General features: G+C 35.8%; 2 protein-coding genes across 2 annotated transcripts in view; one reads left to right on the forward strand and one right to left on the reverse strand.

Annotated features, from left to right (window-relative positions):
• The window catches only part of LOC123711475, a 105546-nt gene that overhangs the window by 81283 nt on the left and 5994 nt on the right, over nucleotides 1-18269 (reverse strand). The window lies entirely within an intron of this gene.
• Nucleotides 11154-17357, forward strand: LOC123711479. Its single transcript, XM_045664088.1, has 6 exons — nucleotides 11154-11222; nucleotides 12023-12174; nucleotides 14905-15030; nucleotides 15334-15431; nucleotides 16914-17023; nucleotides 17176-17357. Exons 2-6 carry the CDS (start codon nucleotides 12084-12086, stop codon nucleotides 17270-17272), a joined length of 522 nt encoding a protein of 173 aa, XP_045520044.1. The 5' UTR covers nucleotides 11154-11222; nucleotides 12023-12083; the 3' UTR covers nucleotides 17273-17357.

The raw sequence follows: 18269 nt of genomic DNA on the forward strand, positions 1-18269 counted from the left end.
ATTATTTACTTCATAATTTATTTTGTAAGTTTAAAATATTATGTTCCTTTTTTATACGTGTACATATTTTATTTTAAGTCAAGTATACTTACTACAATTGAAATAAAAATTCATTACATTATTTACATAATTAGACTGTCATTAGTTTGACGCCGTACAACATAATAAATGTTAAAGAAAACACTGTCGTTTAAATTCATTTTATTTACGTGTACATATATATCGAAGAATTGTAGATTATCTTGACAGTTTGAAATACAGAACTGAAAATTGAGAAATCATAACGAAAATGTCCATCATAATTGCCAAAATATCATAAAGTTCTCATTTAATTAATGGACGAAGCAATCATTGGTCTATATGTTAATGTGAGTCTAATAATACATGTATACGCGTTCGTACAATAATAACATAGTGATAGATTTATTAAGGTTTATGCTAAGGTAGACGGCGGTTGATTACGCCTTTAGCGTCTCCATACATAATGCATACAATTCTTTAGATTATACAAATCTGCAAATGCCAAATACTAAACTATTAAACATAGTTTCATAAATTGATTTATTTCGTAAATGATGTAAAGCTGTTAAAGTATCAATAAACTTATATAAAGGATTTTTGTTGGTGCAATAATAAAATGAAATGTAAGTATCGCAAGAGAGCCGCGGGTTTTAGGCATGCTACGAAATATTTATATTGTATTTGCATGTGTGGGAAATAATAGTAGACAGTTTTATACGAATAAGACCGCATCTTATTTAATCTAACATTGGTACATTATGTATGGAGGAGCAAAGTAGGTCTAATACATTCCAATGTAGTGTTATTGTAATAGATTCATTGAAGATATTTGTGAAAGATCGCATTTTATAGTTCATCAATAAATGTTCATGAAACTCAATAGAATTATGTTTTTTATTTAAGAATATCCTTTTGATAAGTGGTAATATTTCGATACAAGTGCCAATGACGTGTATTTAATTACTATAACAAAAATGTCATAGATAGAATGTTGAAAAAATCAAATTTTTGCTTAATAGCTTATCAGAGTTGTGAAATCATAATCAATCTATTGTGTGCATATGAAGTGAAAAACCTTTATTGCGCTTATTTCGCGAAAACAATAAACGACTCTGAGTATGGTTGTAAGACTCGGAATCGTCTTGAAAATCCTCATCTTTTACAAAATTATACGATCTTTTCTGTCCATGCTTGGTCTATCACAAAAAAAAAATACGCCATATACCATCACAGTAGCATATTGTATACATTTCTACTAAGTTACAATGACTATATTAGGAATTTTAGATTAAACTATCTCTTAAAATGTGTTATGTATAAAGTGACTAAATGGTTGTTATAAATAATCGAAAGAAAGTGCGGAATGTAAAATTAAGTTAAGTATTAATAAATAGCATACAATAGTACATAGTACGATAGTGAATGTTTATTGGTGTTTTATTTATCCCTCGATGTTTTATACATATACAAAACACAGTGAAAGCATTACTTAATGTATAATGGTAGAGGCATTTCTATATGACCTGAGAGTCTTCAAAACAAACTCTGAATAAGTTTCAATCACATGTGCTTGCTTTCTTATAATTGTTTGTTGTTTTTTAATAATATTTCAATATAAATTTATCCAGACAATGTTTACTACGTTTATATAATGTACGAACCTTACCTACGGAGGCATATGACTAACGCCATCTATTGACAGTTAGCAGAACCATTACAAAGAAATGCGCCAAATTCACACGAATGAAAAATGAGTAATATCGATATAATCATTAAAACCAACTCGCCAATTTTGTTCATTTAAGACTAAAGTATCATGCAAAGATTTCGTAAACACTGTCTATTTAATTAAAACTATTGTAACAAAGTAATAAAAAAGAATTTATTTTGCGACATCTAGTGGTCAAATAAAATACTTTTATAACTATAATGCATATCCACCTTGCATACTTACGTACATAACGATAACAGATGGCAATGTTCAGCACTATCATGTGTTGAGTAGTGATAAAGAAGAATGTTTATATATTTTTATTCGTTATCTAGATATTAGTGAAAGTTTGATTTTCATGAACTTAAAAATATATTCTAAGAATTAAGATGTTATTATTGAAATGCAATTTCGTAGGCCCAAGAAAGCTCACAATGGGGTTGCTATGTTACTCCAATAAATGTATTGATAAAGCTACACGCTCATGCCTACAAGGCCCATTCTATATTCTTACCATTATCGAGGAAGTTAATTTCAATTTATTCCTTAAAATGTCCATTAAATCGCAAAAGTCCTTAAATGAAGAGTGTGCTGATATATTTGAAAGGAGCTACTCGGTTAAAAGTGCGTCAGAAGAAAGTTTATCGAGGTGAGAGTTAACTTATAAAAATTGAAATATTCGACCTAGGACCGATATTTGCTTATTTGTTATTCTTTGCTTAAATTCAATTTGACATTAACCTAACCGTTACCCTTCTGGGATTATAATTAATATCCCATTATATTCTTCCCTTCTCTTCTGTTGATATGTATATGATAATGTAGCAATCAAGCAATAAAATATTTAAGATTCTTGTTGTTAAGAGTTTATATAATCCAAGGAGCGGCGCCATCAAATAGGTTCCTTACTTAAGCATTTGTATCTTCAAGTTATTTAAAATAGTTCAATAGAGAGCGGAGTGGTTCTCGTCTTCTCGTCCGATCTACGATCTTAATTGGGGAACAAGTAGTAAATGTAATAGTATATATGAATAAATAAATTTACATACAGTTTCGACTTATTTTTATAATTCTTTTTCGTTCAAATTAGGTATAATGTTATGTTATAGGTAATTTTAAATATTATAATTTATTTGGCATGATTAGTGTTTATTTATATGAATATATAAATGTTTGTCAGTGATGATGATGACGAGTATGTGTCAATGGAGCTGATGAAGAAATTGACTCCAGCTGTTCTAGGCAAGCTGAGAAAATGTTTTAAGATAGCTAGAGAGAAGAAAGCAAGGGATCTTGATAAGTATGTTTATTGTTAATATTGATTTCTTCTACATTTCTGCTAATTTACAGTTAAATTAAATTTTGACTCTAAATAAATCTTCTATAAAATTTCCATTTCCGGGTTTGGATTAATATTACTGTATATTTTTAACAATTTCAGAAAGGTAGAAGATGTGATGCGAGCAGCAGCTGCAGAGGAAGGAATAGAGTTTTCTGAAAGTGTCCCAGTTGAAACGGAGCACCTTTACTTGAACGAGACTGGTTTTGTCTCCGCGCTTAATAATATATTGGGTAAGTTATTTGTTTTTTTGTTACCCAAACATGAAACTAGATATAATTAATTTGAATTAAGTTATTTAGATTATTTATGTTTTAGAGTTAGATTTGGTATATTAAGTCAATAAACATTTTCAGACAACTATTTTAATAATTATATACTAGAAAGTTTATATAGGTCGGCTTGCCTATTGTAAAATACTAGATTCCTTACCCTAACTTTTCAAATTAATACCTGCAGCTGAGTTCCATAATCGGATGTCAAGGAAGAATTCAAAATACCATCCGTATCACCTTGACGTTCGTTGTTCCACAACTGAGCGTTTCTTAAGGCAGGTTTGCCGCACACCATCTCTATGTGGAAGTGTGTGCTCACTGAAGTATTTCCAAACCAATTCGACTTGAGTCGTTCATGAAAATAGCGTACCAGTTCCAAAATGGGCGGCGGTATCACTTAACATCAGACGTGTCTCTCGTTACATAAAAAAAAGCTTTTCATTGAACGCCGTGCGCAATAATAAAACTCAGAAACGTCCAGAACCTCGAATTACATGTAATGATGTACGCACGAGGTAAATTCCCTCTAAATTGCGGGTCCGAATCGGAAAAATCTCGCGATAACGATATCCCCGAATTTTATTATACGTATTTTTCTGATTTTGCAATATTTCGTCCATACTACATATCGTACACTAATATATAATATATGCATATTCTGTATATTCAAGGATATAAAATTAATTTAGTCTTAGTCTGAGTCTACTTTTACTTTTATATATCTATATAATCCCTCCAGGTAAGCCGAAGTATCGACCTCATGCTGAGAGTCTATACCGCGCCATTGACCGCTTTCACACAGGCCGTGTATCGTGGTCGCAGTTAGTCACTCGGTTGGTGGCTAGCGGGGCTCGAGCCACTGCCTCAAGACTTGACAATTGGAAGTCTGTCAAAGATGCAGGGGCGCTTAAATTGGAACATTGTAAGGTGGGTTAGGTGCAAATCAATTTTACATTTATTCAACAAAGTAATTATTTAATTTTATTTAAGAAATAATAAAAAGCAAAATTAATTTGTGTGAGTTCAAACCAATTCCGTGATTATACAATTCCAGAGAGAAACCATAGTGCGGCTGGTGAGTGTGGAGACAGAGGATTCATTCTCCTATGTGGTGGTATCTCGTGGAGGCCGAGTGGGAATATATTCTGGGGATCTCACGTTACTCAAGTCATATGAGGTCACTATAATTAACAAGTATCATATATAATGCTTTATTTTTGCTCGCATAAATTACACATAGTTTTTTCCAGAAGATTATGTAACTTTTATGTAAGCATTTGACATCTTGACTCTTAAAAAAAAACTATTTTCATCAATCAGCTTTAGTTTTTGAGATATGTCATATATATATATATATATATATATGTGTGTGTAGTATGGTATATGTGCAGTTTTGTAGAAAAACACAAAACGTAATTCCATAACAAAATTAAATCTTCGAAAACAGTCTAAAATTATCTTTTTAATGATTTTCTTGAATGTGATGCTTGTGGTGGGTCTCGTTTCAAACTCATGCCGGCCTTCCAAGTATTGAACGAGAAATAGTTGACCAGCGGAACGGAGCTTGAAATTATAATAGTTTTTGACTTCCATTAAGAAAAAGTTTCTAATATAATTTATTTCGTCTTCCACTGACAAAGAGGTCATCTAAGTGGAGCGGGAAGCGGAAAATGAACAAGATTCATTTTCTGCCTAGTTCTGGCTCCATCCAGCGAGGTTGTACGTCCTTTTGCGAGCGGGAAGCTGAGCACCGGTAGCCCTAGTTGGGTAGCCCTTTGTAGCATGAAGACGTTTTTGTGAATTTCGCTACGTCAGATTCTTCTTATAAAGATGATTATGTTAATATGGTAAATAAAATCTTACTACCGTATTAATTTAAAAAGATGCATATCCGGCGCAAATCAAGATTTTGTATCACTTAGCAGGAAGGCCGCAAAAGGAGATTTACCCATTACGACTGTACACACAATGTTAAAAAAAACACTCCGTTCAAAACTAGTTTTCAAGAGCATACGCAGCGGCCTCCGCTTTTCTCGCCTGCTCCGCTCTGCTTTACTCTTTTGCAGTGGAAGTAATTGTATGAACATAATAAAACTGGTTCGGCGAGACCGTACAGAGTCTGTGGGAAACTCGCTCAACACGCTTCCCTCATATGTGACTCTTTCAACTCGCTTACTCCGCTCCGCTCGTCTCCGCTTTGAAAATCATCGTTACGTGTATATATATTCCGCTCGCAGTGGAAGGCGGACATAAGTAATCCGCCATCATATGTACGTCTCATCTACCTTTATATCGTTCCTGCATGGTACAATGGCCGAGGTTTTCAGGATAATGGTCCAAATGAGAATATAAATAATGAAGTTTTAAGCTCATGTTCCAACCAAGATCTTTAAAAGATGATAGCATTTGTTGTCTGGTAGTGTGGTGATTTAACCAAGAAAGTTTTTCATTACTGCCACAGATTACCATACTGTTTTATACGTTGTTTTAACAGACAACAAAGTTTGTAGCTTTAATTTTTCTATAGTTAAGGAATTACTGTGCAATAGTCACAGAATTTTTTCATTATACCAAGGTTTCTGAGCAAAAGTGGCATAACAATATGATCTCTGTCAACGAGAGGCGAATGTTTTAAATTAGGTTTATCAGGAACTGGACTTGTAAACCCATGCTATTCAGTAAAGCTTTTACTTCTTGACAAACAGTAAGTTATTTTCTTGTAATTTTTTAACAAATAGTTTTCGCGCGTGCGTATATCGTGATTTTAGCATTTGAGCTAATTTTGTAGGTGGCCAGTAACTTGGGCCTTTGTCAAAATTAGGTCTTATCAGGTCATTCAACTCATTATGGTTTATAAGTTCAGTAAGGATAATATTTTGTCACATCTATGGTGATTATATAGATATAACATCTTAAACATTAAGAACACACTTTTTAAACGGATTGAAGCTATGTATGTATCATAAACTTATAATTATTTACATAATTTTAAATTTCAATTTCAATACCAACTCCTGGGAAATAAATACAGATAACACACCTTTCTCTAGAGCTGTGATACTTTTGACATATAACACCTTTTGTCTTCAGTCACCGTGACCACGCACGCTGTAATGCTCGCGAAATGTTGGAAAAAAATAAATTTAAAATTATGTAAATAATTATAAGTTTATAATAATAATACATAGCCTCAATCCGTTTAAAAAGTGTTATCTTAATGTGAAAAAGCTATGTTAACAAAAGACAATACTATCTTTAACATTTCTAAACAAAAACTTAACAGCATATTGACCCCGCAATTATTTTATTGCTATAGGTTTTCTACAACCGAAGGGGCGTTCGAAGTCGCGTGAAGAATTGTTGGATCACTGATGCAGTATTTATGAGTGTAAGTTGTTTAACATTTAATATGTAACGGCAATATATAGTAAAAGTGTCTTTTCAGACCTATGTACATATGTAAAAACTCTACACAAATTTTGGATATTTTGGACCGAGCTGAGTGAGATAGTTTTTTAAATATTATTCCAGGACGTATGTTGTATGGCAGTGTCGGCATCAGATCGTAGCTTAACGGTGTACGACGTGTCAGGTCCTGCTCACGCTCCATTGTACTGCGTCACTGGAATGCCGAATATACCAACGGTGAGTATACTTTAGCTAGTGATAATATAGGTACTGAATGTAGATGTAAAATGCTTTGGTATTTTAAATTAAACATTTTAGACGCATTTTATTTTATCCACGTAAATTCAGACATAGTTCATAGGTTTCGTGAATTCGACGGTAGTCGAATCGGTAAACTCGGTTCACCTTATATAAAGGTTTCGTATCCACAGCATATATCCCGACAATTGCGTACTTTAGATTTAAAGAATGTAGAATAATGTCAGTAATGTTAATTGATTCACAAATACTTATATTGGTTGTGAAATGTGCAAAAAACGTAAGCGAAATTGTAACAAACTACTTATATATACAATAAATCAAGGCATATTGTAATGGTGAGTGTTGCAACTCGGTGATACTAATGAACCTAATATTTATTGTATATTCATATATTACTTTGATAAAATCATAAATTAAGTTCAGCTAACCTGTAATACGAAATCATTGACTCTTAGGCGGTACGTTTGGTGGTACGAAGTTCGCCGCGTCATCTAGTTAATTAATAAATAAATACATTGTAACATATTTTGCGGTATTAAAATGAAGTGTGGTGATAAATAGAACAGAATGGATATGATTGCAATACACAAAGTAGGTATGGAGCCAAATGCAATTTTTAAAACGCTCTCCATACGCTTGGTATCTCGGGAGATGAAGATAGCACCTAGAATCATGTCGCGTATATTAAAAGATGACTTAGGTAGTGAAAGTAGTCAAACCCTTAACAACATCGTGCTGGATAACCAAGAAAGGTCCTTCCAGCAAGACACGGCGCCAGGTTATAAAGCTCACTCTACGCAGTCTTGGTTGGAAACGAAGATTTCGGACTTCATCAGAGCTGAAGTCTGGCCGTCGTCCAGGCCCAAACTTAATCCGCTGGATTATGATTTATAGTCAGTTTTAGAGAGTACGGCTTGCTCTGAACGCCATGATAATTTCCAAATTCTCAGGAACTCCAGTTCCAACACAATCCGTACGATTCGCAGTGAAGATTTTTCCCACAGTAAGAGTGACTGCTTCTATTGATATTTGGCCTCAACGTTTAAAGGAATGTATTGCAGCCAATGAATACCACTTCGAATAAACTTTTTTATATTGTATATTTATGTATTTAATACTGTAAAAGTAATAAATGTTATTTGCAATAGAAAAATATTATTTTTTGTTTAGGTATTTATGGCTAGACTAGGTATATAAATTAATTTAATCAAAAATTACAACACCTCTTACATCTTACACCTCTACATTTAAGTGATATTATTTGTAATAATTTCAGTGTCTAGCCTACTGTCCAATGGGTGCAGCTGAGTGGTCGGAGCTCTTAGTGGGAACGGAGCGTGGAGACCTGACAACCTTGAGATTTTTGCAGCCACGGGTCTCACTGCTGCATATCAAACATCCCGATACGATCAACTACTACTTCTGGATGGTATAAATTTATCCTAAGCCAAATATGCCAATAAGTATCGTTGAAATTCATTATGGATATTAAGAAATTTATTATGTCAGATAGAATAAAGGTTCTCTGTTACGACTTGAAGCCGTACTCTTGTTCGTACTATTTGCTTATACACACATTTTATTAATTAAACTACGGAGATGAAGTTATATGAATTAGCTAAATTCAATTCAAATTCAAGTTAACGTACTTTTTTAACATGTTTAGGAGCTGACTTCTCCATCCCATAGCACATATTGTTCTACCCGCACAGTTCGTGCACACGGCCGGTCAGTTCGCGGAGTGACTTACGCGCGGCCGGACGTCGCAGTTTCATGTTCGCACCATGAAATCGCATTACGGCTGACGCATCTTAATGGAAAACTAGACGACTATGAAATTAGCGTGCATAGGGTAAGATAGATTGTTAATTTCCACTAACAAGAGACGATTTTTTAAAGTCAAATATGTTTAATACACATTTCACAAGTTTATAATTGTTGGTCTTCTGTTTATAAACTACACCATATTTTCTTAATTCATGAATCAGTGACTATCCGCGGTTTGTACCTGTAATAAATATAAATAGTATACCTGAAATAGTAAAATTAAAGAAGGTTAACGAAGAAAATCGTTTTTTAATTTAATTGTGAACACTAGACTCTATTATTCAAAGAGAAATGTATGGATCGGCAAATGATTCAATTACTTAAACATTTTTTGTTTTAAATAAACTTTGTCAGGGTGTTTCATGTTTCCACAACGTATCAGCCTTACGTATGCTTGCGACGGGCAGTAAAGACGGCGTAGTCCGACTTTGGACGTATGGACAGCGTGTCCCATTGGCAAAACTGACACCGGGAGGAGCGTCTGTATCCGTTATAGATGTTATGATTGTTGATTTTGATAAAATCGTCATTGCATATAATAAGAACTGTGTAAGTATTCTGTGTGCCACGCTTACTATACGAAATCACATAAAAGAAAACCAGTTGTGAACTTTACCCACTTCCATCGCTAACTTGAATTTACTACAGATTTGCATAACAGTTATAGTAAACGTTTATATGTTGTATAATACATCTGCAGAGTATATTAGTTTAGAGTTAGCTCAGAAAAAAATAGTTTCATTTACTAATCACCATGTCAAAGTTATCTTCAATATTTTTAATGATTGATATTTTTGATGCTTTTAACCGATTTATTAAGATCTAACGATTTGAAATCGAATGTATTTACCTTATATCGGAATAGAACGTTTAATAGCAATATATTTATTAATTGATCATCATTTAATTTCAGATGGTCCACATCTGGGATTTGTACGAGGAGTGCTTACTCCAGTCGATTAAACTAAAATTTCCCTTTCTGGGAGTACTTGGAAAGAAGGTAGAGTTTGGAACTTCTTGTATTCACTTAGGTAAAGTCTACTATCTCCTATTAAATAAGGCATTGTATTAATTCGTTTCATATGTAGCGAAACACCGTGTTATCAGTTCGGTGTTTCAGTCTCTTTTTCTTAATCACAAGAAGCAGTCTTTACTAGCAATATCGTAGATGCTAAGGTGACTTTACAGTCAAAACAGTGAATTCTATTATATAATGTACTTAATAACAACGTCATCGGATATTACGACGGTTTTTATGACCAAATCTGAGTAGTCCCTCGTTATAACATATTTTGACTGGAAGTATTCTTTTAGAAGAAATAGTAAAAACGTCAACCATGTGAAAACAAAACTTGTCATTTATACATATTGATAATCAGTTTATAACAGGCTACATCACAGAAACAAAAACACAAACAGTTCCCCGCCAGCCAGCCTACCTGCCATATGTCAAGGGAGTTACAGATAGAATTAGCCAGATCCTAAAACGAGCTTCTATTAATACAATTTTCAAGCCGCACAAGAAGATTCAGCAATTCCTAAGACTAATCAAAAGTAACACCCCGTTGCAAGATGCAGGTATATACAAACTGGATTGCGACTGTGGCCTGTCTTACATAGGGCAAACTAAACGCAATATGTCCAGCAGACTCAAAGAACACATTGCGGACATAAGACATAGACGACACACAAAATCAGCAGTCTGTGACCATACATACGCTTTGACCAACCGAAAGTACTTGCGAAAGAAAAAAGGATTCTTCCCAAGAGTGGTACGCGAAGCCATTGGAATAAAAAAAAAACCAATTTCAATAGAGAAGACGGCCTAAAATTATCAAACACCTGGGATCCAATAATATCCAAATTAAAACCCCAAGACAAACAATCCGCGAAAATAGAGGACACCGTGAGTCATTTCTCCGAAAACCCTTAATCTTTTAGTCGATATCAACTCCGGGGAAATAAATACAGATGATATAACTTTCTCTAGAGCTGTGATACTTTTTGACGAAAGGTTTTGAATCACCTTTTGTCTTCAGTCACCGTGACCACGCAAGCTATAAAGCACGTAAAACGTCGGAATTTTTTTTAAATTATGTACAATAATTATAAGTTTATAATAATACATAACTTCAATCCGTTGAAAAAGTGTTTTCTTTAAATGTGTAAAAGTTATTTTAATAAAAGACAATACTAAACTCAGTTTTTAGATATAGTAATCATTTTAATAATATAATATTTTAGGCCCTCCACGTAGAAATAATTCAAAGCATATCTCAGAAGATATTGATAGATCACGGCGCGGGTCCAGCGTGTACGAAGGTTCAACTGGAGGTTTCATCTTGTTGGAACCTGATAGTCACGTGGAACGTGATAAAAGGTATCAAAGTCTCAATTACAGATGTTGTTTTGTCTTATTTGATTTCCTAGCTACATAAGGTAGGCTAAACTTTCCAATATGGACCGTCGATTTAAAAGCCCATATTTTTATTGTAGATGGTACTCACTAAAATAAAGAGTTTTGCAAAGTTTTCGGTTGCGCAAACTTATGGTTCATGAGATACATTTTTTTAAACTTTTCATACAAATTGGTAAATAACACGCCATTACAGAATATATTTAACAAATAATTGTCAAACGTCAATCACTTAGTGTATAGTTCCGATTATTTTGAATATTTTTTTTAAACTTAGACGCAACTCTGGCAGCAAAAATCACTTGGAGGTGTTCCGATCAAGGTACAGAGTACCTACATAATCAGTATCATCGAATTTGGGCCACGGTTTCTAAATCGAAACTTTAACCATGAATATCTCCATCCCCTAAAAACTCCAATATCGACGACGGTCCATATTGGAAAGTTTAACGATAAGGTATACCCGAAACTAATTTTGTAACCTATATTATTCTCAGTTCTCAGTTGTTGAAGGCGGGATTTCCTACGTGTGCCCTGTTATATTATTAGTAAATTACTTTTATCATCTTCACTAAAATATTATTCCCATCAAGATCTTAATTGGGCTGATAGAATACTATTTGCTGAATAAGATATCTGGAGCTAGCGATGATCTAGTGAGGGCAATACCTACTTATAACGCAACATTCTGTTCCTTTTTTGAATATTTTTCCTGCTTAATATTTATAGATCTATCCAAAATAATTTTATTATTTTCGTCTCAGTGCCGAGTCAGAACGTTGCGAGATCCTTATAACGTGCAACGACTATGTATATACGTTACGAATGCGTGACAGCGACGGATCACTATTGCGTCCAGCTGCCGGTATGGCCCAAGGACGACGACCATCAGCCTGGGATCTTGACAAGGACACTGGTATTTATTAGGCTTAAACAAGAATATGAATATGTCGCAAATTGTATGTTGTAAGAATTTACAAGTTATTAAAATATTTTTGTAAATTATATTATTATACTAAAAAATTCAAACTCATTATATTTGCATTAGCTATCAAAATTACGCTAGCTGAATTGGATTTCGAATCTACAGAGGCCTTATTACGTATCTTGGGCTGACTCTGAGGTGCTAAAAACTAACCAGACACAGCGAACGCTTATAACAACTCTAGCTGCACTCTCAAATACATGCACACACACACCGACCGACGAAAACCGCAGAGCACTCCGCGCCTCGCAGCGCCGAGTCAAAGAGCGCATGCGGGAAATTAGAAACGAACGCTGGGACCGTCTTACCAGCGAATTGTCACCTTCGCACACGGCCTATTGGTCTCTCACGCGTTCCCTTAAAACCGACACGGTGGCGTCCATGCCCCCTCTCAAGCGACCAAATCTGCCTGACGCATTCGACGACGACGAAAAAGCCGAGTGCTTAGCCGTCAACCTAGTGGAGCAGTGCACCCCGTATCTCGATCATAGCGACCCGGCGCACGTCGAACACGTGAACCGCGAGGTCGAACGCATCGTAGCACTGCCCCTCCCTCCCGAGCCGCTCCCTCCTACGTCGATCGCCGAGGTCAAAACTCTAATAAAGAGTTCACTGCCTCGTAAATCTCCAGGTCTCGACGCCATCTCGAACAAGGTCCTCCGGTGCCTCCCGCCCCATCTGATATGCCTACTAGTGTCCATTTTCAATTGCCTCCTTGAAAACTGCACCTTCCCGGCGCAGTGGAAAGAGGCCATTGTCATTGGTATTCACAAACCAGGCAAACCCCGTAACAACCCCACCAGTTACCGCCCTATCAGCCTTCTCAATACGCTTAGCAAGCTTTACGAGAAGGTACTTAAAAAGCGCCTCCTAGACTTTGCCCTAGATAAGGGGCTCATTCCCGATGAGCAGTTTGGCTTCAGGCCGGTCCACTCGTGCGTTCATCAAGTCCATCGAATCACGGAGCACATCCTCTCCGGGATGAATAGCTCCCTGAAACCGAGAGCCACGGGTGCGCTCTTCTTCGACATAGCGAAAGCTTTCGACAAGGTCTGGCACAACGGCTTGGTTTACAAGCTCTACCACCTTAATGTGCCACTAAGACTCGTGCGTATCGTACACGACTTCTTGTCCGACCGCTCAATGCGCTATCGCGTAGAAGGAACGTTATCGTCTCCTCTCCTCAGGGCTCGGTCCTCTCGCCCCTTCTGTTCACGCTGTATACCGGCGACATCCCTAGGGCTCCAAATGTGGAGCTAGCCTTCTATGCCGATGACACCGCTCTCTATACCACTCACAAAGATAGAGGTGTCATCGTGGACAGACTCCAGACCGCTACCACGTCGTTAGGCGAATGGTTTCGGAAATGGGGCTTCCAAATAAATCCCGAGAAAAGCGTAGCAGTTCTCTTTGCCAGGGGTAACCCCGGTGCTAACGCTAGGGATAAATTTCACCTCAAGACAGAGGTAACCCTATACGGGCAAGCCATCCCATGGCAAAAGTCCGTCAAATATCTAGGAGTCACGCTCGATAGCGGCATGTCTTTCCGTAAGCACATAGCCGCCGTTCGCAAGAAGGCCTATTTTGTCCTCTCTCGCCTCCATTTCCTCCTAAATAAAAGGAGTCATATGTCTCTCAGACACAAGGTGACCCTGTACAAGGCCTGCATCCGACCGTGCATGACATACGCTAGCGTAGTCTTTGCGCATTGTGCCCCCTCCTATATTCACCGGCTACAGGTGCTTCAGTCGCGATTCATGAGAATCGCGACCGGTGCGCCCTTCTATGTGAGAAACGTCTAACTCCACCATGACTACCATAGCCCAATGGATGAAGTTGGCGTCCACACGCCACTTTGACAAGGTTAAACACCATCCCAATCCGCTGGTGCGTAATAGCATCAACTATTACCCCTTCCCGACAAAAAAGGCTCGTAGGAGGCCCCGACACATACTAACGGATCCGGATGATCCAATTACCGTAGCAAACGATAAATTAAAAGCCGCCCGCGTGGCCAAAAATAATAAAAATAGCCAATCAGAGATTAGGGTAAAAAACCGCCTTCATCGGGGAAGGCGAGGACCTTTACTTCGCACTTCGCTCACTCCAGTGAGCTTCCGTCCTGCCCTTCAGGCGATTGACCGCCCCGCGACGGCCCAAGCCGAGGTTCGAGTCTCACAGGAGACGCCCTTGCGCTAGCCGCGGGACAAAACGCCATTCTGGCCGAGCTACGCTCGCCAAAACAGCCCGAGCTGAGCTGTAAAGGCCCTTAAGGCCAACAGCGAGATTCCTTAAAAAAAAAATGCACACACACCCATTAACACACTCACACATTCACACAAATTAATTATCTAAGACTTGTGTTTGATTCGTTGTAACACAAAAACCTGCTTTTTCTCAAAAAACTGTTTTAAACATGTCCCACTGACCAATTATTCTTATCTAGTTACCCACAAGACAGGGACACCCACGTGTGAGGACTAGCGATATATGAATTTTCTCACAACCTGTTTCGCATGTATAATGTTTTTTTTATTATAATTATTATTATATTGGAACTTTGGGTGTTATATCTACCTTCATAAAAATGTAAGGAACATTTAATAAAATTACCGAAAACACAATAACATACATAGAATAGTAAATTTATCATTTTTGTAGGCAGTAAAACCCAGTGGATCTCGTTGTCTCCCCGTTCGAGACACAGTCCAGCTGAAACGGACATATATCTGTTGCAGCCGCGCATACATACAACATATGATTTAGACCAACTCATCGCTAATGCAGGTAAAAAAATTGTTTTGTTTATGTATGGGCAACATATCTATTTATTACAAATAAAAAAATTACAGATAAAAAAAACAAAACATAACTTTTGTGTACACAATGGTACAGTCATAAATCGTATTATTATTGAACACTGTTATACAGTACATTATTATTTAGCAGTTGCACTCTTCTTTAGATTTATTATTAATTTACGATTACAGTGTGTTGAACAGCTTGTAATCAATTGATCAATACAATAAACAGACTAAGGCCGTCAGATGAAGCTTATTATATTTAATAAAACACTTCAGAATATTTCAGGCTTAGAAGACATTTTGGAAAAGAATTTTGTGCTAATGCGAGGACTGAAACATGACCTCAACAAAAAACTCTTTGAGATGGAATCGACAGCTGACAAAGTAGGTGATTTTTTATTTAAATGGGTTATATTTAAATTAACAAAACATTTATTTTTATTTGATTTTATAAACATTTATTTAGAGTATAGTTCGGTAGCGATTTTTGGGAAGTTAAAATAAATGAAACATTTTGTTTGAAGCTAGTTTGAAGTTATCAATTGGCTTCAATCATACACGTGAGCTTATAACTAATTAAATTAATAAAAAACTAACTAGTCTCAATTATGGAATCTAAAATCGAAGTGACACATCTGCTACCTATAAAGAATATAAGTGTAGTCAACCTATTGGACGTTATCTGAAACGAGAATGTTTTATTACAATTTATGAGTGTATGAAAAACTAAAGGGCTAGCAAAACTGACGTTTTACGATTTGTCTTCAAGTGTAAGACGATCGTCTCACTTCTAATTATTAACTAAAATATATACATTGGAATCGCTATAACTCGAACCTCGTTAAATCGAAATCTTCAGCCGAAAAAAAAATCCATTCCTTTCCGCTGAACCCCTTATTATGCAGTATCTCGAATTATTTAGACTTTGTGACTCTGTAAGTGGTAGTTAGTAAAATATAATGACGTCTTATTTGGAATTCCCCGAAAAACTTGAAATAAAATCCAAAATGAGTGTTCGGGTCGGGGCTTTTATTACATTGTATTTGAATTGTACACGTGAAATGAAGTAGAGTTTACTTCATTTATATGTATTTCGTTTTAATATTTACTACAAAACTTAAGTTGATTTGTTATTTTAAGTCGACTCTACAAATCAAAAAATACACTTAAAATCTTGCCTCTGTAGTCGAAATTTCAGCAGTTAAATCATGTGTATCTCGAAGTTCTTGTTAAGTCGAATACCCATTAACTGAATGTTTTTAATTATACGTATATATACCAATCACAATTCAAAATCAAATATTAATAATATTAAAATTGATATAAATTCAGCTATTTGTACAAGGTTCATCATGACTAGTATGTGTTTTACCGTCGGTTTTATATAAGAAAAGTTTTTTGTAATTATTAAATTTTATAATAGTTCTCCCCTAAAAAACTAACAGTAGATATAAATTAAAGTTATGACCTTTTATTACTCCAAATAAAAAAATATAATTAAAAATTGGTTTCATATAATTAAAATTAGCAAATGTTTTATGTAAAGAAAATATTTCAGTGATTTTACTAGTCAATATGAGTCCATATATATGATATTTTTCTATTACAAGCTAGCTAGAAAGATAATGAGTCTAACGTCCACGATGCTTGTCTACATGGTTCACATATTAAAAAAAAACATAGGTGCACTGCAGTGACTTGAACGTACGACTCATGCATCAGAGCCTAATATTTAAGCCATAAGCTGCGCTGTGATGCGGCCGTTGCCTGTACGACCTAAAATGTGGCGTCGCCTGCGAAAGGAGAAACCTATCCTTGCCTCCGTATAATATAATTTGGATATAAAAATCAAAATTAATATTTCAGCGTAAGTCAGCGGTGAGTGTTTGTGCGCCGTACTTGTCACTCCCGAGGTACACTCTTGAGCCGTTACCAACATTCAGTCACCTCACCCAGCGTTATGACCATGTTAAGCAGTTAGTATTATAAATGTATTTCCATCTATATACTGCACATATAAGACAGGATTTTATAAATATCAGCAGCAAGCTGTTCAATAGATATTGTGTATTCTTATTTTCTTATGCATTAATTGTACATTAAAGAGATTAATGAATTTTGTTTGCAGATACTTTCCGGGCCCCAGCGTCAATGTGACTCCTTCGGCGAGTCAATCAACTACACCACGGAATAAAACTATTCATTTGTTTAATACCTTCAAATAATTAAGATATATATTAGTATTAATGTAAAGTATAGAGATGACATAAGATAAGTGTCTAGTCTTTATCACGTTTTCGTCTAGACTATGTTTCTTACTGTATGAGCCAAGGCTGCACATTTTGTTCACTCAGGCTTTCTTAGTTATAAGCGTGGCGATTTCCTAAATCGTCGAAGTTACGCCACGAGAGTATAGCCAGCCGCAGGCACTCTCTTCAAATGTTACTTTGCAGTCATTCGTTTCGTAGCAATTACCATTTCATTATTTCGCTTATATTCTATTGTTTTACGCGAGGTTAATATAGAGTAAAACAAAAATATTCTATAATTTAAATTATAAGCATTTCACTTTCATTTCGTGGTACAATGTTTAAATGTTATTATGAGTCGATTGACCGTTCATTTTGATTGTTGCTTTGATTAATCATGAATATTTCTACTATTGCTTTTGATAATCATAGATTGATTTGGTTTGTTTTATTATTATTTAATTATTAGATAGTCCAAAATCATTATTTAACCAATAGAAGTAGTCAGTGGATCATTGTGGTGATTAGACGTTGGACCGAGCTGGGCCTTGTAGATTGAGATAAAAATTAAGATCGGTGGTTTCAAATAATTTAGGCTAAAGTGGTTTTGTAGTGTAGTGCAATCAATCTATATCAAGTATTGTATTATAATTATTCGGTTTTGTGTTCGGACTTTACCCACAATGCGCCCATATTCGTTTATACAAAATGTGTAGTAGATGAGCTCTTCACCTTTCCACCCACCACCATTTGTTACCTTCCACCCATGTTTTTTATACCCGATATGGAAATGCACAAGCGCATCTCTTACCGGCGAACGTAGCAAGGGTATGGATGACTCGACCCACACCAGAATATCTCAAAACCACCCGAGAGAGGCTCCAGTTTCGCTCTATAGGATAGATCTTAAATAATTCCTAAAATCCTCCAGAGGGTGAGATGTTCAAGAGCAGTTGCCAATACGCGGCCGTGT

This window comes from Pieris brassicae, chromosome 6, assembly GCF_905147105.1.
Source record: "Pieris brassicae chromosome 6, ilPieBrab1.1, whole genome shotgun sequence".
In the NCBI taxonomy this organism is placed as follows: domain Eukaryota; kingdom Metazoa; phylum Arthropoda; class Insecta; order Lepidoptera; family Pieridae; genus Pieris; species Pieris brassicae.

What these genes read in the sequence shown, in the direction of transcription:
- LOC123711479 (XM_045664088.1), top strand. Translation starts at nt 12,084, where the DNA reads ATGCGTGACAGCGACGGATCACTATTGCGTCCAGCTGCCGGTATGGCC. An exon ending in CCAACTCATCGCTAATGCAG is followed by an intron (nt 15,031 to 15,333) that starts GTAAAAAAATTG and finishes AGAATATTTCAG; the next exon opens with GCTTAGAAGACATTTTGGAA. An exon ending in CGTTATGACCATGTTAAGCA is followed by an intron (nt 17,024 to 17,175) that starts GTTAGTATTATA and finishes TTTTGTTTGCAG; the next exon opens with ATACTTTCCGGGCCCCAGCG.